This window comes from Bombus impatiens, unplaced genomic scaffold, assembly GCF_000188095.3.
Source record: "Bombus impatiens unplaced genomic scaffold, BIMP_2.2 scf_0248, whole genome shotgun sequence".
Lineage (NCBI taxonomy): Eukaryota > Metazoa > Arthropoda > Insecta > Hymenoptera > Apidae > Bombus > Bombus impatiens.
The window spans coordinates 2,062,005-2,088,760 of record NT_176667.1 but is presented as its reverse complement, the minus strand read 5'-3'; the positions used below and the strand labels follow the sequence as shown (position 1 = coordinate 2,088,760).

Sequence of the window (26,756 nt, the reverse complement as noted above, 5' to 3'; positions counted from 1 at the left end):
CGTGCCGCTACAAATCTTTCTTTTAAGGAGAGCTATAGGGTTACTCAATGCCTTTGTTAGATGGAGAGTTCGTCCCGTTGACCGCGGCTACGTTCGGCGACTAATTGTCGCCTTGAGCCCAAGCTCATTGTCACAAGTCTTAAACAAATACAATTGGGTAGAATGACGGCAAACCGTTTAATTACAACTGTGTTTAATTGCAATATTTTTATGGATTTTCCCGAGGTTTCAGAGGGAAGGCACCGGTGTCCTCTTATCTCCGACATATATATATGTCGAGTTAAGATTGGAATTTTGGGCGCGTAACAACTCTTAAGGTTGGAATTTTGGGCGCGTAACAACTCCTCGCGTGGATTAGCCATCGTTTCACAAAGCCGAGATTATATTTACACGTATATACAAGCCTATCACAAAACTTAACAAATAATAAGTCTAATGAATAATAAGTTTGATGAACAATGAAGTTAGTGAATAATAAATTGGACTGATAATTAAGTTTAACAGATGATAGGTCTAATGAATAATAACTTTAACGAATAGTAAGTTTAACGAATAATATGATTTACAGTTTCAGAGGGAAGGCACCGGTGTCCTCTTATCTCCGACAAGTATTTATGAGACAAATAATTTTTAAGTAGTATTTGGTGTCAATGTACTCAAAGTGTATTAGTAAATTACTAAATATCATATTTCTACAAAGCATTTTCTTAGTTGTCTGATTTACGAAGGTTATTGCCACTTGAACATTCGTAAAACAGTGACTGTTGTAAATTGGTCTAAACTTCTCTTTTATTTTAATATATTTTTAATCAATCACACATATTCAAATAAACACATTGATAGATTTTGTTGCAGAAGTATTAATATATTTCAAAATTTATATTTACAATGACGAAACTCGCGACCAAAGATGGAATGGCTGACTATCGTATGGATATTCTACTACGTATCGCATCACTTACTATAGCCCGTACTAAATTTTGATAATCGTCATTCGATATTATCTTCTTTCTTACTCTTCTATCTTATCAGCCTTTTAAGTTCATGCCCAATAAATTATATAAAATTCGAAACTTTTAATATTCAGTATCTCATTATACGAAAGAGATTTTGAGAGTATGAGCAATTAATCGGTCAAATTAATAACAAGATTATATTCAAATGTCATTTCAGAAAATCCACTACGCTCTTCGAAATTAATCCAACTTTTAATGCATCGTAAAGGAGAGGATAACCATTAAACTTGCGTCACGACGAGCATCAGCGTGTATATCATCAGATTTATACTATAAATCTATGGTTTATAGAGTCGTCGACCATCTCGTTTCTCGTACCACGCTTCGTCATTAGGCAACAGTAATAACGTTAATTGTCCATACATCTCCGGATAAAATCGACAACACTCAAAAGAAAATCATGCGCTTTGGGTTCTTTGCCTCGGAACATTTCTCTCTTCCCTTCCTTTCTTCTTTTTTTTTTTTTTTTTTTTTTTTGAGTGAAACGTTTAAAAAGCTCGTTCTAGAACCCCAGCTTTTATCTCGTGTCTGCAATTTTTTGCGCATCTTCATTCTGTGCTTTCAGCTTAGTTCTATACATAGATATATATCAAGGCGATGTCGATCGAATGATTTTATTTGATCAATTTATAGATCTCAAGGGAAGGTGGAACTGGTGAAACGTGCTCCTTGGAGATTTTCAGACGACGTCCGAGCAGAGTTGAAACTGACGATCATTTCCTTTTAGTGTTTTGACGAAGTTAATTTTCTATGAGCCACTTCGACTTCCGTTCACTTCGAACGGAAAAGACTCCATTTCCACGTTTGTCGCGTAATGGAACAAATTCTGCTGTCAAGTGTCAAAAATGCGTTTTTCTTTGCCCTATACGTAGGCTCACGGTGGTGTTCAAACACTTCGACAGAATTTCTCATAAATATATCATGTGTGTTATATGAAATATTAAAAAATTTCTTTAGCACAGCTGTAAGACCCAACTCGAAAATATATATATGAAAATTACCTCAACAACTTCTTAAAATATTGTTATTTATTAATTATTAATCTCCTTCTGTTATTCGTTAATCTCTCTAATTCAATCACACCGATGTCTTCAACATAAATAGGTATGATACATGATCGAGATGCAGTTAAGTTCGAAATTTCGTAGAAATTAAAACTCAGCTAAAGAGGAAATGATCGTTCTTTTTTGAAACTGTAACTGCACGATATCCCATTCGTAACGAAACGAGTTTCGATCGATGCAACGTAATTATTCGCATCTCGTTAATCCACGTCACGTCGCGCCGACGGATATTTCATAAATCACCGACGGTCGTGTGTGCTTTGCAACGAAAGAAAAAAAAAATAGAGGGAGAAAGGAGAGAAAAAGAAAAAAGTAATCGGCGAAATGATGCGCTCGTCAGCGAGCAAAGTTACTTGTCAAATGGTAGCCACATTGTTTTACGATCTCAGCGGCACCGGGACGAAATTAATCGGCTATACTGTAGCCACGGTTCGGACATCGACGATTAATTTCTCGTTTTATAGCTTCTCGATGTAGATTAATTAACTTTGAACAGCACTGGAGGCATTCGACTTTCTGTCAGTTTAGTAGATTTTTCACGAGAATAGATTCTCGAATTATGGGGAAAAATGGTTAACGTATTTGGTGACATTATCAATTGACTTAAATTATTAGTACTGTATCGATCTCTCGATTAGCTTTATTTCATAACGATTGAATATGCCATAGTACATTTCTCCTAGTAATTACTCAAGATTCTTTATTCATACGAAGATTAATATTATTCACACTTTTTAATCCAAAATTCGTATTGTAATTTAAATGACAGTTTACGTTACTTCACTAATTAATTTTTTATTTGTCTTGGTAATTAATAATATTATTAAAGGCTCTCGCATTATATGGAAAATAATTTTTCAATTAATTTTACGATCGCACAAACTTAACATTTGCCGCTTTACTTCCTTCCGATATCTGAACCCTTGTATAAAGATATCTTCCGTTAAAAAAGTAATCCGGTTACGAAAGAAACTACCAAACTTCGAAAAACGATCCAACGATGTCATAAAACGCGGTAGGACCCTCGAAGCTAGAAGACAATTTTCTCTCCCCGATAATGGACAGATTTTCCGCTATATCTGCACGATACGAAACGAATTTCCGCAATAATCGACGACACAATGACGCTTAAGCTTCCGGCCCGTTCGCTATTTATTAGACGGAAGCGCAACGCAGAGGCAGAACGACATTTATATTCATAACGAAACCAGTTCCGTCCCCGTTTCGTGCCGCCGGCGATATTTACCCTCGGCAAATATAACATAGAAATCATTCACCGAATCGCCTGTTCCCCCCACACTCCTACTTTCCAATCCTTATTCTTATTCTCGCGACCCCTGCCATTCTCGATTCCATATCGCCCGTGCATTCCTTCAGTTGTTGATTCTTCCCTTCCGGATATGAAAGAAACGTATACATAGGAAACTAAGTTTTCGGATTCAATAATCTCAAACGTATCCATATAATAGTCAACTCATTGTCCTACTTGGAATAATTGTACACGTTACTATTACTGACATTAATTCATAAAGTATTCAATTTGTCTGAACAATTTATCAATTCGTTTCCAATGCTTTCGTTCATCGCACAAATTCGACTATACGCGTCGATAAATTTTGTTCTTAGAAAAATGCTCCTATAATGAGGATAAAGTAAATGTCTGACTGGTCGTGGTGTTTTCTACTGGTCGCGCAAGTATTTTTACTTTATGAATACAAATACGATTATTCGTATCATGCGTTTGCTGTATCGAATTACAGAGAAGACGTATTTGTAATTTCAGATGTAAAATAAGTAAATTAATCGTCGATTGTTATATGAGTCTTTAAAACTCTGAAAAATTGCAGAAACGAAAGACTTTTGTTATTTACTTTCGATTAACTATCATATTCTTTTGTTTGATATTTTCGAGCGAACATGTACCTTTTAAATTCAGAAATATTTCAGGCAAGTCATAAAGTTGCATAGTTATAAACAATAGTTTGCGCACGCAATTCTGTTACGCTGCGCGGACGATTCATCACAGGAAACCTGGATTTTTATTCGAAAAACTGTTTCCATTTTTAGAGGAAACTTCAGATATTTTGTCCAATTTAATAACGTGCTCTGTACGAAATTGCAAATAAATTTTTTCGACAATATAAAATTCGCAAAACGGAAATCGGAACACAGTACAACATTTGTTTCGAAACATTGACGCATTGATCGTTGACGTGATTATTATTTTAAACGTAGATTACCAAAAAAAGTATTATTGTCGAATGTGAAACATAGAAACATTTGCTCATTTTGAAACGATATCTAATATCGAATATTTTCTTATACGAGAAAACGAGCTGAAAATGATCAATAATTTGTTCCACGTTTCTCAACACAAATCTGCTAAAATTCCTTTTTTTATAACATAATAATTTCAGAATTTATTTCTGCTAGTTTGTTATTATTTCTTTTTCTTCTTAAGTTCGACACAAGTCAAATACACGATTGAAATTTGTTCGAGTGCGATTACAATACTTCGCGCAAGTTCGCTAATTCCAAGTTCAAAACACGATTGAAATTTACTCTACGTTCTATAATCTATTGTAGAATCTAGATAGTTCAGAATTCAATTAGTTACAACCTTAAGATATAATCAAGTAATGGCTCCTCTAGAAACACTTGAGATGCATTTAATACGTAACCTATTATAGAGGATTTAATGCTATAGACAAAGAGCGATACAATCTAAAGCTGTTCGATAGAATTCATTGAACTATGTATAATTTCGAAGCAGAGGAATACGTCGATAATGAAAATTATGATTGTGATGTTGTTGCGAATTATTACAACACACATTTGCGCATATGCATTTATCTTTTGTATTCTCTAAGCATATTATTTTATTTTTCTCAATGATTATATTCTCGCAAATATGTCAATCTATCAAATAATTGTATTTGTCCGGTCGCTACACGCATGCAGGTAAGTTTAATTGCCTTTATTAACCAATAATTAAACATGCAACTAAATTAATAACTGACCCGCAGTATAGTCTGAATATATGTACTTCATGTTGAACTTCCTATTTCGTTAGTAAATCGAGCGTAAAATAGTTTGTATAATTACGCGTTAGTATCTGATTAATAATAATGTGAATACTAAATATCTTCTTCCGTAAATAACAATTTTTGACGTCTTATAAATACGTAATACGTGACAGAAAAGTTTGTTCATTTGTCTGAAAATTATATATAATAAACGTGTAAAAATGTTCAATTCTCAAGCTTCGAAATTATTTATCCAACTTTTTGCTGCCTTCATAATTATCATTTTTGTCGTCCCGTACGTAATGTCTAGATTCTTACAGAACGATAGATTATCGATAAACAATCAAATTATCGGTATAAGGAATAAGAAAACGGGAAATAAAAATCAATGGTGTGAACGATTCCAGTGACTAGATAGCCGCCGTTCGACCCTAATTTCAGTCGGCGATACGTTTAGTAAATTCCGAGAAGAAATTACTCGCACCGTTCTCGTATTAATCCCGTTGCATGACAATGACCGTACAAGCGGTACGCTACTGCTTGCTCTTCCATTTCGGTAAACGCATGGCGGGAAAATCTGCTATGTAACCTCGAACGTGAACGTGATCACGCCGTGCGAACACGTAAATTCAAAACGATCCGCTGCTCATTCTGGTTAGCATCAATCGGCATGATGCGTCCCGCCTATTTGCGCTTCGTGCTTTTTCAATCGTGTTACGTGATCCGGAGGACTGGTTAAAGGCAAACGTAAAGAATTTAGGAACTTCTGTCCCGCTATATACATTGTTCGAATGAGAAAAAAGAGTAAATTCTATCGATTTTATCCTTTGAACAAACGTCAAAGTATTTTAACGAATAAAAGGTAACTCTAGAAATTAACTGTTTCGTTTGCCATATTTTTAGTTTCGCGTAGTTGCATCCTTTCGTCGTACGTCTCTCTCCAAGACGAATCAGTTTCAAGCAAAGAAGAATTTGAACAGACTCGAGTTCTAATTTTTAATTTTGAAGATATTTCTTTGATTTTGAGAATAAATGGACATTGAATGTTGTTTAAACGAGGTATGCTATGGAGCTTGAAAGCTCAACGTTTCTTATCTGATTAAAGCACATTATTTAAATTATATCGACTAGTAGTCACCTCCAAAATTATCAATTGTATAATCACATAATCTTTTCTCTTAGAATATAATCTTAAATATAAGCAATATAAGCTTAGATATAATATTGCTTATATAACATTGCTTAAATATAAGCGATAAAACTTCATACGCTCGACCCAAACAATCGACTTATAGAAAACCAGGAGTGGAAAATCTCGCAATAAGACGCTCCTTAAGGAATCTTTAAATTGCTGGCTGAATAAAGAGTTTGGAATCCATCCTCTTTCGATCAGAAGTCGAATCACGCGTTATCTCCGGTATCATTAAACAACCAATGCAGCGATGGAAATTGCCGTCAGTAAGCGTTCTCCGGCGTCGCGATAAAAGTCCAACGGATCGGATAAATTCATGAATGTTAGATGCCTGTTGGCTCGAGAGGAACGCGCATTGATCCCTGAAACGTATCACAATTTCCGCAGCCAGACACGGGTCGACTCGACTTCAGTCGATTCTGATGAATATTTAATTCACGAACCACGATAAACGGTGTGCTAGCAGAGTCTCGGAGAAAAGCGTGAATTTTTTCTCTCCAAATGCAAGGATATTCCTTGAGCGGGATCTTTAGCTTCTAGCGATGATTTGGATGAATAATTGCGTGAAAAAATCAATCTTTTTGGAGCGATGGTTTGCCGATAACCAGAGTAGCTATACATCTATTATTTTCAAATTTATCCGATATTGAATATTTTTTTTTTCTTTGTCAAATAAATTTTGATACGTCGACTTGTATCGGTAAAAGTGCAAGAAAGCAGCTGGAGAAGGTGTTTTACATGATCGAACATTTGGTATACTAAGCCGATTAAACGTGAAATATATCCCTATGATAAAGTGTTAGTTTGGAGTAGGTAAAGTGGTGCGAAGAGCGTTCTACAATTTAGCAAGGCTCTATGATTTATGATTCAGATTTATTGGTCTTTGTCAAGAGATCTGTGGTTCATTGATGCTCGTTGATCGATTGTGTTCAAGGATTTAATAGTTAATTTACCATACACATTTAGTGCCATCTTTTTCTGCAAAGATTATGTAATTACAGTTCATAAGATTATGTTTCGATCGAAAAGATTATGTAATTATAGCTCGTAATATTGAGACGTGTAGTGGGTATTCGTCGATATAATTTAATTTCAAGTTTACGTAGAATCTATAACTTTAAATTAAGATCTGAACGTTCTTTTACAATTAATGTCGTAGATTTAACTGACCGAGTATGGACAAGGAAGATCCTGAAAAATTTCATTGTACCCTCAGTAGAGTATCAAATACATCCATTTTGTTAAAACTACAAGTGCCCATCTTAATGTTTCAATTTTCTTCACTTTCGATCAAAAGCGATTTAATATTAATAAATACCAGGATCTTAGTATTAACATTTCCCAATGCTTTTTAAATTATAATATTTAAAAAGTCTCTCATTCGTACACATTCCATAGTTCATAGAGAAATTCCTTTAAACGATTAATTCCATCGGAGGGGACACTCCATTGCCTTCGAACGAGTAATTGGAGGTACGACTGTCAAAACGATATACGAGTCACAGAAAATCGAGCATAGCGACTATGAAATGAAAATATTTATTTGAGAATCGACAAATCGCGACGCTCACGGCGATCGAACGATCGAGTATTTTCAACGTTTACCAATTACAAAGGAAAATAGCGAAATTTAGAATCACGGTGTAACGAACTTTCCAGCTGGAGAGCGCTGACTTCGCGAAATAACAACCAGTGTTCCGATTAAATTAGTTTTCGGCTCGCGTATGTGTCCCCGCAAACTGTAACAATATTTATCTCTGCACACACGTGAATTGCAGCATAAAAGGAAAGAGTGTCAACCAGACAGTTGGAAAACTGCGGCTGATAAAATACGCAGGAATAACGAAATTAAATGGATTATGTTTCGATCACTAAACGATTAATCGTATTATTATAAGAACGTAACAAACGATATCTCCGTAATGAAATTTTTATATTGTCAAATTTTTATTTTTAACTGTCTACTAATTTCATTTCATATTTAATTTTGAAATTTTAATATTTAATTAGATATCTCAATGTTCTAACATTTAATTCTTCCTTATGAAAATACGTGGAAAAAGTGGTAAAGTAAGAGTACCAAGAATATCAAAATTTCTCTAAAAGCACGAGCTTCTCTACACATGCTGTACCAAGGAGCCGTGATACTCTGCATGATTTCGCAATTACGAAAAATTTATGGAAGGTATAAAGCGACTTTGTGCGTTAAGAACGCCGCAGAAAAGGTTTCAGGACTGAATGACTTGGTTGCCCCGGCAGTTACTTTTAATTAGAGCGCTAGAAACGCTCTATCTTCGAGCGTTTAAAGAGGGAGAAAGCAGAACAGCGACTTAGCAGCAATTTTTACCCATTAAGACTCGAGCAAAAGCCCCGCGAGACTCGTTCTATGAAGAATAAGACGAAGATTTTCTTATACAGATCTTGTCTGCCTTTCGTCCCATTCTTACAAAACTTTTGCTTTCTCCTCTCTCATAATTACTCGAATATTCGATTCGCAATTATTCTCACCATTATCATGAAAGGTTTACTCTGCAGAAGGAGCAGAATAATTTCTTATCTTCCGATCTATTGTTTATTAATGAAATGCAGAATGTTATTCATAATAGGGTTCGACAGAAATGTAATGATAAAAGTGGATTTTATGGAAATTGTTTTAATATCAATATTAATTTATGTCTCCATTTTAACACAATTTATGGCGCATTGATACTTTTTCGGAAAGATTTCAATAATTTTCATCAACATAATTTTTATATGAAATTAATACGTTTTGAAGCAAACGTATTTTGCGAGGAAAGTTATCCTATTTCATCGCCTTACTTTTGATATACACGAAGTTATTGAACTTTTGACAAGCATAACTTCAACGATATTTCCCTAATTCTTTAATCGTAAAAGTTACGCTCTATCTAGCCAGTTGTCATTCTACTAAAGTTTCAGATAATATGTTATAATACTGTACGTATTTATAAATATGGCAATGATTTTTGTGATGATCGTTGATTGCCTCTTTCGTATATTGCATATTTCGTTTATTAATTTATCGCAATAAATATGAAAGTGTATGTAACGAGATACGAGATACGGCCAAGTACTATTATTTTATTGCTAATTATTTACTAATTAATTATTAATTACCGTTTAACTGCAAGTAATTACATTAACGTCGACCTTGCAGAAAATTTGAAATATTCCAACAAAACGTCTGATCGGGAAGTAATATTCATGTTTTAACCATATTAAAACAGAAAATAAATTGATATTTTTCATTTTCAGTAACTTCTGATAATTTAAAACGTTTAATATCGAACAAAATATAATTACGAAATGTTTAATTTATTAGAACTGAAACCGAGTCGCGTCAAAGAATTAATTACCATCGATATATGAAATTTTATCGTTCTTTGACACTCACCCTTCGACTGTTGCCATCCTTTGGGGTCAGATCCGAGGCCACCGTGCCGAAAATGGTTGGCTGTAACAGGAAACACATAGTTTCTAATCGATCGGAATTAATTTATGTAAAAACATTTCTACATACACTATCGTTTATAGATATTCGGACGCACTGATTAATTATGTTAATAATATATAAATTTGATCAGAGTGTTGAGATTCTTTCCTGTCAATTTAGAAGATCATCCCTAATCTGACATAAATGTGAATACGATTGCTTAAACATTTTCACTTTACTCAAATGTATAAATTCTGATAGAATAAGTACACTTATACACTTTATATATATTTTTATAAACATGTTATACGATATTTTTTAATTTTTCCTTATCGCTACGAACTCTGCAAACAACTCAGTGGAATAATTATAACGAATAAAACCGCTGCAATTGTTTTTATCTGTAACTTCACAATTAAGATACATTTTATCAAAAATGAGCAAGCGTCCGCATATTTTTGAACGGTAGTGTATATAATTCTAAAGTAAGAAACTTCCAGGATAATGGAAGGAACTGGTGTTTTGGAAATAGAAAATTTCGCGAAAGAAACGCGTTATCGGACGAAATTCGTAGAAGAGAAGCGAGTCGATTTAGGGAGGCCGGAAAAACTTCGGCGATCGGCCATTAGAAAAGCGGCAATTACATCTCGCAGCTTTTAGGTGGCCAGGAATATCGTGCTTTTTGACATCGATCGAAGAGCTGTCAATTCGAAATAGAGGCATGATTTCCCTCCGTGAAATCGTCCGGATGTTACGGGCAAAACTGGGAATCCCGAAACGCGGCCTGTAAAAGCTGTCGCCTCGTAAATCTGCGGGATGCCATCTAGTTCGGTGGTTGCAGTCCAGCCATTAACTGCCCCTGACCGAGAAAATGCATTCGCCTAGTTTCATCTAACAAGGAACGAGTAAGGGGCAGAGGAGCAATGTAAAATATAAAAAAGGATGTAGAACGGAGTGGGAGAGGATAAGAATTACAGTCTGAATATATGGTTTATGTAAAAAAAGGAAGCGGAAAGTGGGTGATTTAACGATGCAATTTCGCTTAATTCGACCCTCCTTCGGGGCAAGTATATACCGAAGTAACAACTGCGATGTCTCATTATTTGCGCAATGGTTGGTAGTCGTACTTAGATGGCGTAACGTTTCTGAGAACTGGACACGGTTGGGTTTTGTGCATCTTTATATTTTTACGAATGTAATTAGAAGATGGAATTTAAATAGAAAGAATGAAGTAGTATAATAAATACTCTGTTTTGAATATTTTATGTATGATATATTTTTGTATATTATATGCTTTATGTGGATTTTACACCTTCGATTTTTCCACGAATAGATAAAAATGCGCAGTCTAGTGATAACTATAGAGTTTGCACGATGTACTTTATCGTTGAAGATAAAATTGCAGCAATTGTTAACGTTAAATCGTATCTTTTTCATTTTAATTTATTGGACATTTTTGACGATATTACGAAAAAGTTTTGACAAAACTGTTGCGATACCTTTGGAATTTGTATGATATTCTGTTTGAAAATAAAGTCGTAACATGTGTAAACGATAGACTCGATGTTTGAAAAATTTTCTAGAAATTTTGTATAATTTTATGAACTGATGAAACGACGTTACGTGTACTTAATTGTTTCTACTTTAAAATAAAGTTGCGGTAGATATAAATGTCGTACTGTATTTTTATTAAAAATTGTTGGAAATTTTTTTGCGAATTTTGGATGAAACGATGTTGCACGATGTTATGAGAAAGTTTTAATGAACGAGGAAAATGCAATTTCCTGATCACATATCAGATATCTACATGTATTATAAATAAATATCACGTTAAATGTACGCATGGGCAAAATTAATAATGTCCATTTTTTAACATTCCTTTATATACATCTGGAATATTTATATTATACATTTACACACGTACATGAGCGATGCTTCCTTCATTTTACACTTATCATTTTGCCTCGTTTATTTTTGAGCAAACAAATTACAGCACAGTCCTGGATTAAATTTTGAAAATCAGATAATTAAACTGTATCATCAATTACATCTCACGAGCGAAAATCCATGTAGCTCCAAATTCTCATAAACAAAAAAATCTCATGGTATCGTCAATTCGGTATTCTAGACTTCAATTCAAATCAATCTTCCAAGCGAATCAATGGAATCGGAGCCAAAAAATGAATACGATACATCATATGAGTGCTACTTCAAAAATCAATGATTCCGTGAATTCAAGAGGAAATAATTCCGTGAATTCAAGAGAGAATATTTCCGATCGCCACCACCGAAAGTATCTTGATCAAGCTAAAAGAAATTCAGATTCATTAAGCGTACTTCTACTACCAGAATAACAATTTCCGATAATAATTATCGTTGTACGAGACAATAAACAGTGATTAAAAAGTACGTAATATGATCGCGAATTTTACATCGAATTTAAGTATTCGTGCTGTGGATAACAAAGGAATAGAAATAGAAAAGAATGCAAGAAATTGGACTTCCCATGAACTTCGCATAAATTTCCATCATTGTCTTGATGTCTGGGATATGATAATGATACTTAGAATAATAAATACATAATATTATAAATATCGTTCGCTGTTTTCGACACGCTATGTACTAGCTAGTGATTATAAATTGAAAATAAAGGTATAGGTTGATCGTGAAATACGAGTTTCGTGCATAGAGCACGATTGTTCCATCAGAAAATTGATCACGCATAATTTACCACGCTACTGTGTGCAAATGGCCACAAATCACCCAGCAGCACTCAATCAGCCTCGACTAATTTTCAGATGAATTGATTTGATCGACGATTATACAATCACGATTTCCCTCGTGACCTTTAAATGACCCATTTAAATGATCTTAAGTCCTAACGACGTAACCTCGATGAACCTGCGATCTTCAAATGGCTGCTAACGACACGACCTCAATGACTTCTACGAGCCTACAAATGACCGTAGTGTTTAACTATGCTTTGTTTATAAAGTAACGCAATTTAAGTGTTATGGAAAATACTGTAAGTTAATTTGCAGGGTGTGTAAAGCGTTAAACAAACGCACGGTCCATTTAACTCAATTCATCTGTTTCACATTCGCAATAACGTTCCTATTTAACGCGCAAAGAAAACAAAATATATGATCGGCTGACTTATAAATGATCACCGATGACAGAATGATAATATTGACCTATATGTTTCAAATAAATTTCAACGCAAATGATACGATTTCAATGATCTTCAAATAGTCGCTAATAACACGATCTCTCGAAGAATTTTCTTTTTCATTTCACGAACTAGATAATATGGGATACGAATATGGGGAGCATTGAATATAAGAACATAGTTAAAACAGAAAATATAGTTAACGCAATTAATTATTTGTCGATGACGTGCTATTCTAATCCATTGGACATTCGCGATATTTACGCGAGATTTATCGTTAAATGACAGAATAGTGCAGCAGATTGAAACACGCAGTCCGATGTTGACAACAAACGACAATCGTAGTAACGCTATTGTTTGTAATTCCAAATGGGATCGAGTCAGTTGTGAATCGATCTGACGAATACCGAGTTCGTTAATTATAATGAATCGATGGATCAAGTAGTCAATTTGGTAAAGCCTATTTCATTAACGAATTAAGGAAAATAATCTGTTCCTGTCTTCTGTAATCTCTTATCGATTTACGTAGCAATGCTACGTTTCTTACAACATTACGCCCTATATCATCAAAGACAGAATTTATGCAGCAATTCGATATTTAAAAGGCAAAACAGTAATAACTGTACCGATAACGATACCGATATCGTTGAACAATTTCTATGAATTATAAAATTAATATCGGATTTTTTCAATTATGTTTCTATAAAAATTTTTATGGTTCTGTGGAAACAGTGAATCGGCGTACGATAGAAAAAATAACTATTATCGTGTTCGGAATTGGTGGAACATCAGTGGAGAAAGGAGAGCGCGGGAATAGCACAATATCAAGCAAACAATTGCAGTTTGTAGCGCCGAATCAATATTGCGTTTCACATGGATAAATGGGACCACGGTGTATGTTCTGTATGCTACACGATGAATCGAGTTTTCCGTTATTGCGTGCATGTTATAGCAACTATGAAAATTAATTAAATCTCCGCGTCCCTACGCTTAGCATTATTTATCCGGTGTTTGTACAAATTTCAAAACATGTAACTCTTTGGATCAATGAACAGCGCGTTGCCACGGACCCAAACGACACAGTGAATTATGAAACCGTTTCTCTATGACACATACGCTCGCTGCAATTGTAAATCAACGAGATTAAACGAGAACAAAAATCGTCGAGCCAATAAGACGACCATAATATCTTTTTAAAATGTAACTTTCATTTCGCGTTGATTAAACATCCAAAGAGACATTTTCTTTTCCTAGTTGGTAGATTTCAATCGTTCTTTATGAAAGCTTCCCATATAATTGAAAGATACGATACAATTTAATCCTCTGTAATTGGATCCTTTTCCTAAGAACGATAGAATTTTCCAATTGATTACATTTTCATTGGGGATATTTCAAGTAATAATTGTTATAAATGAATTACTCGATAACGACACAGTGATATAATGATACAATAAAATGGGACAGTAACTAGTAAAATTATGTAGGTTCTAAATCACATGATATTATAGTGAAATCAATGTGAAAAATTCTCGCGGTATAATAATTCTTTTGGAGTAATCGTTGTTAATATAAGTACACATTGTTATCGATTTCGAGTCAAACAGAACATTCCTATTGTCATTTGGATACGAACACTTTTGTATCCAGTATACGGCTAAACACTGAAATTTCTAAAACGTTGAAAAAAGTCAAAAAACTGTTGGAAATCTCTGTTGAATCGAAAAGTGCATGGCGCATTCTACAATTCGTCGGCGATATCAGGTGAAGATCCTAATGGCACTTTATAATTTATGACGTAATACGGTTAGGTACGACACGTCGAACGAGAAAAACAAGCCGAATCGATTCGAACAGTGGAACATCCGCAACACGGAATCCGCACTGAATCGCTTCATCCTTATCTATATTCGCTTCGACGGATCGGTCAACAATCGTGACCCTGATTCAAAAAGGCGAGCAGGAAAAGGCTCGGCCAACTTTCTCGCAGAAATTTCTTCCAGGACTTTCTTCCCGTGCATATCGTTACTCATTGAATCGAATTACTTTTGATACGCGCGAGCAATTGATGCACGTCGTGACAATTGGTTTCACATTAGTCTGGTAGACCGTTTTAAGAAGATGTAGATTTCCACGTTTTCAATGTATTAACATCCGTATGACTTTGCTCTTTGTGTATAATATTATGAAAATTCTTTTAAAATCTATCGTTTGAGTTGTTAATTCTAATTTTAGATAGACAGTAGTTAATTAGGATTAAGTTGTTCGAATAAATGAAATTATTTGATAATAAAACAACGAGATAGATTTTGAAGGTGTTATTAGCAAAACGAAGTTTGATAAGATCTTTTCATTTTTCAACCGATCTAGCCGACGAATACGTTAGAAATGATAAAAAGAGAAGAAAGTTTCATACAAAATGGTACAATCGAATCACTCAGTCGCATATTTGATTTCCAGGTGCCGAAGTAAGTGCAGTGCTGTTCTTTGCACTCCTCTTACCAGAGTGCATCCACTCCCACTTTATGTCAAATCCTTTGGAGAACACCCTGTCCACAAAGAACTCCATCACTAGGGTTTTACGCGAAAAAATGCAATTTAGCATATTACACAGAGTTTTAATACTCGAATGGTACATATGTATTTATCGAATTGGCACTGAGAAAGACGATCTGATATACGTATACACTAAGAAGATGAATATTTAAGTGGAATATAATACATTCTGCTAGTCATAAAAAAGTTAGCGAACGTATTCTCTGAATTATCCACTCACAAACAGATTCGATATTTTCCACGCGAAATCTGATATAAAATATTGTATATAACCCGACATTGATTTCTAATTATTACGTTTCTTAGATATAAGATTCTTATCCAATCTCATATTGTTTATGAAAATAACTTAAAAAAGTGCAATCGAAACAGGGATTTGTTTCAAGCATAAAAAATAATGAACATTTTATTTTGAACGTCTTCGATAGTAAAAGCTAATACATGTAATTATCGTTAACGCAATAAATGCAAACGACAAAACGCTTGAATTATTAGCTTCGTGAAAGATGCTTCGTGAAAAAATTGGATTTTAACGTATCGGTCGAAATATTGAGACGATATCACAAACTCTACGTCCAAATGCAATTGTATAAAGAATGTAAGAGATGGTTTCGTTATCGGTATCGTGCCAATTCCATTTCTCTTTGTTCTTCGTCGAATACCATCTACAATGGAAACCTGTTCGACAGCGAAATCCAGGAAACAAATGAAAACAAATATTCGAAAATTCCTAGTGAAATTTTATTCTGCAAAGAGAGGTGCATGTCACAAATAGTACAGCCATTTTTCAGATATAAAAGTTAACCAAATGAATGCTTTTCACGAAAATAACGATTAAGAGAATAAGAGATGTGTCTCTTCTTTTTAAACAAATTTCGTTCATCTTAGAGGTAACTGAATGATTAAGTGCAATAGTCATTAGAAGATATTGTATCAATATAACACAATTTAGTAGAATTAGATATTTTACGAAATTTTACTTGAAATTTTCTATAAAATAATATTTTTATGTGCATACCTTCTGCGACACTATAATGTGCAATCAAATCAAACTTGTATTAAATACAACTAACAGATCATACTCTAGTAAAATTTTACGCCCAGTGGAATTTAGCGAATGAAACAAACTCTTCCATTTAATATCGGCGCACATTAACGAAATAATGGTTCTACTAAAAAGAAGACAGTAACACGTGGTTTGAAACTTAAGAAATAACGTAGCACCATGCGATTCTCTACGACCTCGAGTCTAAGTGGTTCTTTGAAACGGCTACCCCACTGGTTGGTTGTAAATCTTTCAGCTCGTTAAGTTATTCCGTGTTCCCAATGCAGAAGGCTCTCAAGCGGGTGATTAAGAGACTCCTTTGAGAATCCAGTAACCGATGTCCGTCTTATTTACAGAGTACTCCGGAGCCAGGTGTTCTGGGAAAAACTTGTGACGGTGACACGGAAACGTTTAAATCGGCTGTGGACCATCATTTACGAATGAAAAATTGTCCAATGAAATTTTCAACCAGAATTCATGGCAACGAAAGTTTCCCGCGCGATTATAGGCGGAATTCGCTGTAACGGCGTCGATAGTTTTTTGCCAATATCTCGGAAATTATGGTCGACCGATAGTCACGCGTGAAGGAGAAAATTATTCAAAACGTTGAGCTTCACAACATATTAAAAAATCATCCAAATTGGAGATGACGTGACTTTTTTACAGTTTCGTCGAATAAAATGTTTGACAAATGATCGTTTAATATACTGTCTTATTTGACTGAATACTATTTTGAAATAATTACGTGCCAATTTATTTAAATAATCAAATGATTTTTGTCGAATTATTTCGTTATTTAACTATCAAATGACACAATCTTGTAGTTAGATGTGATTGGACGTTTAGATAGATTTTTTTTGAAACAATGTGTCATATCGATATTGTTAGCTCTGGATCCTTCTGAATTTATTTAATTTCGTATCGGACGAGAAACCGGTTCGTTATCGTTTCACTGCCATTAGAATTTTTTAACGAAATACATTTAATTATAGAACAAATACGCTTGCGAAAAGGGAGAAACCATAGATATTGCCTTGGTTATCCGTGGTATAGATATAGCTAAAGGTAGAAAAGGAATGTGGTATTCTCTGTTATAACGAGCTGAATATAATCTAGCAATTATCTCAATTAAGACCATAATTATGAAATACGTCAATTAGTATTATATGCAAAATAATTACATTACAATGTATAGACATAAGATATAAGTATTGCGAATAATATGTAATTTTTGAAGAATATTAAATAAAAATGTAATATAGAAATAGTAGTCAAAACTTGTTTATCCTTTAAATATTCTTAAATTTTCGTATGAATATCTCGGTTTGTTTGAAAAATACTGTTCACGGTAAAAATCGATAGATAGTTACCTATGTAAATTGATAATGTAAATATATACAAATATTTAAAAACCCTATCATTTTTTCATCGTATCAAATATAGTATTTGTTAGTTGTGGCTTAGGTTTGGGCATCTTATATATCAGTATATATATTTTCTCGCAACATACAAGGAGGTGAACAGATCTTGTTACTTTAATGTGAAATAAGGGGAAAACTGATAAACGAGTGATATCCTCACTGGCATGTCTGAACAAGAATTTCACGAAGCCGTTGACTCATGTCAGAAAGTTTAAAGAGAGGATATAAGAGTTAACGAGGCAAAAAGGGATACAAAGAAGGACTACAGACACGAGAGAAATGAAAATCCAATATCTGTGGGTCCGCAGCAATCTTGATGACAAGACTGCGAAGAATAGAATTTGCAGAAAGCCGAACAAAATAAGAGGCGAAGTAAAGAAGGGTCATATTCGAACAGTATCACTGGAGGAAATATTTGAATTTTTAACAATTTTTTACTTGCCTGATTGATGCGATAAAATCATTCCTAATGACGGTGCTAATTTATTCAAACGGTGTATCATTACAATTTTACTGAACTTTTAATGTTCTTTTTTAATGTTGAATTTTATTTTCAACAATTTTACTGAAGGCTGTAGTTATTCTGTAACTAACATTCGTAATGAATGTTCGGAAAAGGAATGCTTTAAAAATGGCATTACGTGACACAATAAACTCGTATTTCTTATCGGAGCCATTTGAATTCTCGTTCGAAGTTTGTCACCATAAATTAAAGAAATCACCCAGCTACTAGTTCTTGTTATTTTCGCTAGAAGTACGACTCGATCGTTTCACGATTGTTCTCCAATAGTTCGCAACGGGTCGTAATGAGGACCGTTTGAAGGATACCTACGAAATCACTCGATAACAGCGTTGGAATCATCGTTATTCTCGAACCTCCTGTTCTTCCAAGTGTCCTGGTGGTTCAGAAATTCTGGTGGTGAACGCTTCACGACAATGGACCAACGTCTACGGATTTTGCCCGATCCCTTTTTCTTATATTTTCTTTTGTCTTGTTCATTTATTTTAGTGTCGTTTTCTTCCTTCTCTTCTCCATCCTCCCTTTCGGAAAATTTCGTGCTTCCTTCGCAACTCTGCTGAATCGACGACCTGGATGTTTTTTCAAGGAATTTTAGTATCCGTCGATCGTTCCTAAAGCTTTTGCCTCTCATTCATCCGCAATGCCTATAGGCTTTCCTTTGCAAACATCGAAGATGGATTTTTCGCACTTGCACTTACCGATCGTTTCTAGATCGATTGTCAAAGCGTTCGGAGTTTCTTAATTTCGACAATTTTTACGCGATAATCGGCTTGGCCATTGAGTAGGTAAGATTTTCGAATATTTTACTATCTTTTTAAGAAAAGATCGAAACAACTCAAAATAAATATCCTTAATTTAGATATTATTTTAATTGAAATAACGTTTCGAACGACTGAACACGTAATTCAACATACAACATACAATCCTTTGAAACGATTGCAATTTTACAGTGACTGAGAAATAATTAAACTGTACGAATTTAATTAATATTGTTTTTTTGCCAGAAATAAACATCGCATCGTGGAAGAATACATAAAAAAAAAAAAGGAAATTCACTTCTCATGGAAAAAATTTATCATGTTTTCGTAAATGTACAAACGCACACGTGACACAGTAATAAATTTACAAAATAAATTTCCGCCGGTCAAGAGACAAACAAATTTTCGATGCTCGAATCCGACGATCCTTGCAAAATGAATGTCCCATCTCCACTGGATTTCGGCATCGTGAATACTTTTTTTTTTTCAAGAGCGGAAAAAGGTGGGTGAAAAATATTTAAAAATAAAAATTAACGAGGGAACAACGTCGTTACGCGAAGTTACACGCGAAATATCGTAATTTCGAACGAGAAGAAACTAAATGATATTTACAACTGATAATAACATTATGCATTTGATACGAGAATATAAAGTTGAAGCTGGATAATTTCACTCGTGCGTAATAACACTTGCTTCTAATGAAAATAAACATTTGTTACTACTGCAACTTTACATCCGTTACAAATTAGTATGTGTTACAGCTTTGTATTATATATCGTAGTATGTTTAATAACTGAGAGCGAATTGCATTTTCTGTTCCATCAAACGCAGAGAAAATTTAAAACAGTCTATGACAAGAATCGTTTTTAATATCCTAAAAATTGAACGACGAACAAAGACGATAAAAAAATGAAATATTTTATTGAAACTAGAAACGAGAAATTGTGTAAATACATGGTAGATCCGAGGAGATTTTATTTGAAATAAAAATAAAAGATTGCAACCAGAAGCGATGAAATTCGAGATTAAATAACTTTTCGATTTAATTCCTTCTTTGAAATAAAGTAATAAATGGTTTCGAGTGTTAAATATCTAGTTTTATTTACATTTGAATTATAAACAATAAATTTGGATTATCTAATAATGAAACAAACGTATGCTCTTGACATTACTCATAATTTTTTCTTGAATAAATATTTGATTAGATAATCGAATGAGTATGTATATATGAAGCATTATAGGAAAATCTATGTTTTTGGTGCAGATGATATATGTATCAGAATTAGAGATTATTTGAGAAATTGTTTCAGGAAATATTTATTCGGATAAAAAGCAAAATAAAAAGTTATTTTATTTGATAAGGAAGTAATGAAATAATTCAGAGAAAAGTCATTTATTTTTAAAAATATCTCATTTAAATAATGTCGAATTATTGTACGTACGATACACGTACACGCATACTTATGTACACCGCCTGTCGATTTTCATGGCGTAAAATTGTCAAATATTCTAAATTAACTTCGATAAATTTAGCGAACCATAAAATTGTATCGAACAAACTTCAACCATAAAAATATCGCCTAATCTGTTTTCAGCTTTAAATTGTCATTTATACAATTCTCGCAAACCAGTCAAAATTCGGAGCAGAATTTTATTTCGTCCGATGATACACGATAGAAGTTTTCGAACGTACGAGAGAAATTGCTCATTCTCTGTTTACGGGCTTAATTATAGCTTTTTCAAGCCTAACGAGTACGCGAAACTCGAATTCCTTCTGCGCTTCTTATTTCTTTCGTTTCTTCCTTTTTTTTTTTTTTTTATTTTTACGAGCTCCTACTACCTTGTTCTTGACGAGGCTCCAGCAGGGAAATGTAAAAGCAGACGATCGTCAAGGAAAAATAGCGCTGAAAATAAAACGTTGTCCTGGCAGAATAAGCCACGAGAAGGATCGTCTCTAAAGTGGAAATCCCTGGGCACCGCAATAAATCCAACTGGAACGCTCAAAATTTGTTCCGTTTGACGTTGCGCGATTCTTTTTTTCTAGCGTTCGAGCCGAAGCTTGGAAGCCACTCACGATAATTCTCGTGACTCGAATTTTCCTGATAAGTCGCTTAACGCGATTATCCTTATTAACCTATTGCTTCTTCAAAGAGAAACTATGTTTCTTATCTTTCTGTGGTAAAATTTCTATTGCTTTATTTCGTGAAACTCGCGAGACTATGACTACTGATAGGCTCAACAAAATTAATAAAAAGTCATTCCAATGTACTTTACTATGTATATAATTGATAAATAATTGCGATATCGCTATATATTTTTCAGAAAGATTAAGTATTAAAATTTTTCAATCTCGAATAACTGGTATTAATGAACAATTATTATTATTATCATTTCACGCGTAATGATTTCAATACAGAACATCAATACGTTCTTATTAGGAGTAACATTAAAGATTATCAATTCTTCGATAAATTTAGTGGCCTATACGTAACATGTTATTTTCATACGAAATACGATATAAATTAAAAAGAAAATATGAGTCGTAATAATCATCAGGATTTTTCAGATACTTCTAGCAATCTGATAGATAAACGCTATCCGTTTCAAGCTTTGCCAATATCTTTCAATCTCTGTCTCATCTTATTCAAACTGTTTCGCGTACACACGTAGTATATTCGTAAAAGATGTCCACGAATGTTCGAATATTTTCACAAGCCTGTACATGTATCCAATCCGCAAAAATGTTTACTTCGTTTCTTAACATCGATAGTTTTCCAACTTTAATGTCATTCACTTAACGCAGTTTCGTTCGCGCGCGGAGCTTGCCCGGAGCCTTTGTCGACGTTACAATCCCCTACCTCTCAATTCATCGAAGTCGCAACGAAATTTCCTTTTCCCCGAAAAACCCGTCAAACGAAATTTCCGTCTACAATAACCACAAAGAGTCGGTTCCAGGGAGTGAAGAACACGTTCCTTGTTGGAATCGGTCGATTTAGCAAAAGGAACCAAAGGGGAAACGAGAAAGGGAGACAGAGGGGAAGAAGAGGGAGAAAAATCGTTTTAGAGGCGCGTAATGGAGAAACCAGGCTGACGATATTTACTCGCGATGGTATTTCGAATCCCTGTGCCCGGATTTACATCGCGACCCCGAGAACCCGTCTTTCGAGCTCGTGAAGAAGTCGTAAAGCGTCCACGACGCTCCATCTTCCTATCTATTAGGCACCTCTTTGCACCTCGTAACCCATCTCGTTTGATTTCATGGTATTACGACTATACGGGCCTCCACGAAACTCGAGCATCTCTTAAGAAAATAGAGGTTGTTTCTCGTGAAGCGAATTCGAAGTCTGATGTGCCATTCCTGAGTGAAATGATTTTCTAACAAACAATGTCGATCATATTATAATTACAGAGTGAGTCACGAATGCATGTCCATACTTGAGGAACTGAATCCACATACTAGCAAACTACGAACTAGTAAAATACGTCGTATGGATATATATGTACATTCTACGTGTCATAATTTTCCAGTTATAAATGATTAAAGAAAATATTCCAAGTGTCCGCCTCGTGCCTCGATAGAAGCTACTGCACTGAGTGTATATACTTGCTGGAAAATACATTCGTCAGACGGTTTTCTTCATTTTAGTGTATATATTCACGCTTTGAAACGTGGACATGATTCGCCCATTCGCGTTTACGATTCACCCTGTATTAAGATGTCAATACTGTTATTTTATTCATATCATACGTTGTCGTATAGTACAAAATACCAAGTAAAGTGAAATTTTAGATGTCAAAGTTTCACGCCGATTGTCAGTTTCAGGTCCGCTCCGAAGAAGGGAACCCGCAATGTTCACGAAATTTCGAAATAAAGCGCAATGCACGGTCGAAAGCCGAAGAGCCACAAAGGCGTGAAAATAAAATTTGTTACAGTTTTCCAACGAATGTGCAACTTCGATAGAACGTCCGAATTTATCAAACTACATAGAGTGTGTTATCAATAAATCAAATTTATACATTTACAAGAGTAACGTATAGCATTTGGAGAGCAAATTGTGGAAGAGAACGCGAACTGGGAAACTCGAATTTAATGTTAGTGCAAGTAGAAGCCTGTTCTCGATCCGTGGACACGATTTTCGCGATGCTCGGTAAGCGTCGAGCACTTTAAGGCCATATTTCGTGGCTCGTTTGATTTGCTAGCCCCGTGCTTGTCGCGGAACGACGCGATAAATCTCCATGAGCCGGACGGATGTCCATTGTCGCAGCGATCGTGACGAGATTTTGGCGTCGACGCCAATATTTCGGCCAGACGCGGTTCCTACATAGTTTGCCACGCCGTCTATTAATTATTAAAGTGATAACACTGATGCAGCGCGGTACGTTGTTCCCCGTTCGTCGCTTCGTGCGACCTCATTCCTCCGAATGCAAGAACTTTGAGTGGATTGGTTATTTGTCGGACAGACTCGACTCCGTTTAAGCGGATCGAATCCTTTAACTTTTTTATTTCTTAGCATCTGAGAAATTTCTATCAGCATGATAATCCAGATTGATAAAGATAAAGCGATTTCGAATGGATTAATTTTACGTTCTCCGCATAAAAATACGGTAGAAGGATCGTTTCCAGCAGAGTTAAAACAGCATTAAAATACTTTCAAAATTTGAAAGAAAAGGGCGATATTCGAACTATTTATCATTTTGCATCCGACGTCTCGTTTTATAATTATACTTTGATTCGTTCGTCGATGTAACTTCATATTTCTATTTCTCGACGAATTTGAAATAACTACGTTTACTGGTATCGTATTTTTAGAGTGTGTCATAATGTTGTGCTTGTCAGTGAAATCAATTTTCCATGCAATGAATATTTCCTCGTGCGTACACGGGATTTATTTATTTCCCGGTACAATAAAAACTTCGATCACAAATTCCATTTCGTTCTATAGTCACCGCAAATGTACACATAATACGATGTGTAGCTTTGCATAAGGATCCGAACAAGATTCTCCTTCTCTTCTTCCTCCTTCTTTCCGTTTTACGAGCGGCGATATTTCACCGAAAATAGATCGCATTGCGAGATTCCAGCTCATACAGCTTGTATACATCATACATATTAGTCAAACATACTCGACACGGCACAGACAATATCCACTATCGACCGAATTTCAAGTACAACTTTCTTGAATTACATTTACAAAGTACGAGGAATAAACGATTATCCGAAAACACGAGAGAATCATTCGTCATTCAAAATCCATCTTTTTGTGAATTTTGCAATACTACGCAACGATGGAACATATTATTTTACTTATTATGCATGGAATACTAACATCTTTAAGAAGAAATTTAAAAAAACAATAAACTACAGCAAGATTGTATCTTAATATACAGATTTAAGATTTAAGATTTTATATCAGTTAATTATGAAAGACGTTTTGTGTCGATAAATTGATGTTCGAATATGTCCCCTTTCTGAGGAGAAACTTAGAGCGTAACACGAATTAGCACGTAACAGGCCTGCGAAGAAAACAAGTTAAAGCGAAACAAGAATAGCATGAATGTTCATTTTCTTCGCGTCAATTCATTTGGTCATTCCAACGAACGAAGATTAAGCCATAATCAAATACAATACTTCAAAGAAATCTACTGTATATACTTATTTGAAAGATATTCCACTGAAATATCAACTAATCAAATTTTCAGCCCGAGTTTATCGAAAATAAGGTCTTCAGGGATATAAAGTTTATTAAGCACTAAAAAGCGAACTTAAAATATCTTCGCTACGACTCTACTATTCGAAAGCTTATTTACATTTACATTACTCTATTTATATTTTATATTTCTCAAGAAACTTCGATCGAAGGAAGAAATATTGACTGAAGTATCTTATTTAGCTGCAGATGCATTATTAGGAAATTTGTTAACGTGAAATAAAACGAGAAATGCACAATACGAAGAAAAAGAAACAAGTCTTCGTAAAAAATCAATCAAATTTCGATGGGTTACTGTAGAGACGATAAAATATTTATAAAACGTCTGACAAAGAAATAGAAAATTTTGGAGGAACGTAGTGCAATTCTGAAAAGCGGAATCAAATCAAGCGTAAAAAGTGAAAATGATAAAATATCCCGATGAAATTGCTACGTGGATACAATTTTAAAGGACCGTGAAATATAAATCTGTTAAATCTGTTTCTCTCGATAAGAGGAAGGGAAAATGATAGAAAAGATTCTGACGAAGAGCAGAAAATTATGATATAAAGAAGGACAAGTACAAATATTCTTTCAATGATAATCTCAAATGAAAAGAACGTGAATGAAAACGAGTTATCAGCATTAATTAACACGATATTCGTTCTAATTAACGAGTTGTAACTCAAGTAATATTTACGCGAAAGTATTACGATTTTATAAACGTTGCACATAGAGCGAAATTTCATTGAACTGTCATTGAAAAATTAGTAAACGGCGATTAATATTTGTATCTGGTGTATAAGAACTGAGGGATATGCTCTTTTTTCGTTATATCAAATTCGTATCAAAGTAAACGCCTATCATTCCGCTGGAGCAAATATTCTATTAATACTTTAAATATACCGTAATCATAACGAGACGAGTGTAACGAAACGTCGCATCTAAAATTACCTGGTTCACTCAAGAGGCTTCATATACCTTGGTACTTGTAATGAGATATAATATGAAAAAGAATCAGAGCTACGCTAATTAATTCGAATCGAGTGAAATATACGCAAGCGTGCGTGCAATTGCCATCGAGAAGATGTACGTTTCGTTCATTTAATCAAATAAAATGAATCTTATTTCTAATTAATTTTATCGATCTCGTCCGTTTAAGTAATGACACCATATTTCAGTTTAAAACTGAATAGATTCGCGCGTATGTGTATATTTTCCTCTGAAGATTAATCTCTGATTAAAAAACGGAAGTGTTCGATTTCTGTGTTTTAATTTACGATCTTCAATCCCGTCCGTTTCATTATATTCAATATTCCCCGTATTCCGGTCGTAAACTTGCTAGAGGGACAAAACGAGGAGAAAAGATACATAAAAATAGTATTACGGATACTTTATACCGGTTGCATTTTAATCCAAAGTGTATCGCAGACTGCATCGGCTTATCGTAATCGTACTTTATACGAAGCAAGGCCCGTTTGCTTCAAAGATTTTCCGTTGCATCGATGGAAAAACTGTGAAAGCAGTCACGGTTCGCCAAAGGCGATTAAAACTGTTCTATTTGGAAGCGTGTGAGCGGAACGACGACGAATCGATCGACTGTCGACTTTTGTGGCTGAATTTAGTCGACCGTACCCGACATCACAGCGCACGGAATGAATTCTAAATTGCCGCGTCGCATACATACGTGTAAGCCTTATTTGTCCGGCAGAAGAGACGAAAGTAAATCGAACGTGACGCATAAACGGCTTGTAATTTGCGGTAAATGGAATGGCGTGGAATTCTGACACGATACATACACAAGGGTATTTAGTATGCGAATTGCGTTCTAACGCTTTGTATCAAAGTATC

General features: G+C 34.6%; 1 protein-coding gene across 1 annotated transcript in view; it reads right to left on the bottom strand.

Annotated features, from left to right (window-relative positions):
• Nucleotides 1-7,171: 7,171 nt before the first annotated feature.
• LOC105680592 overlaps nt 7,172-26,756 on the bottom strand; it is a 297,589-nt gene continuing 278,004 nt past the window's right edge. The window contains exons 4-5 of the mRNA XM_024366832.2: nt 9,714-9,773; nt 7,172-7,276 (exon numbers count right to left, since the gene is read on the bottom strand). Of these exons, the coding sequence (XP_024222600.2) occupies nt 7,172-7,276; nt 9,714-9,773 (165 nt within the window). The remainder of the gene's footprint in view (nt 7,277-9,713; nt 9,774-26,756) is intronic.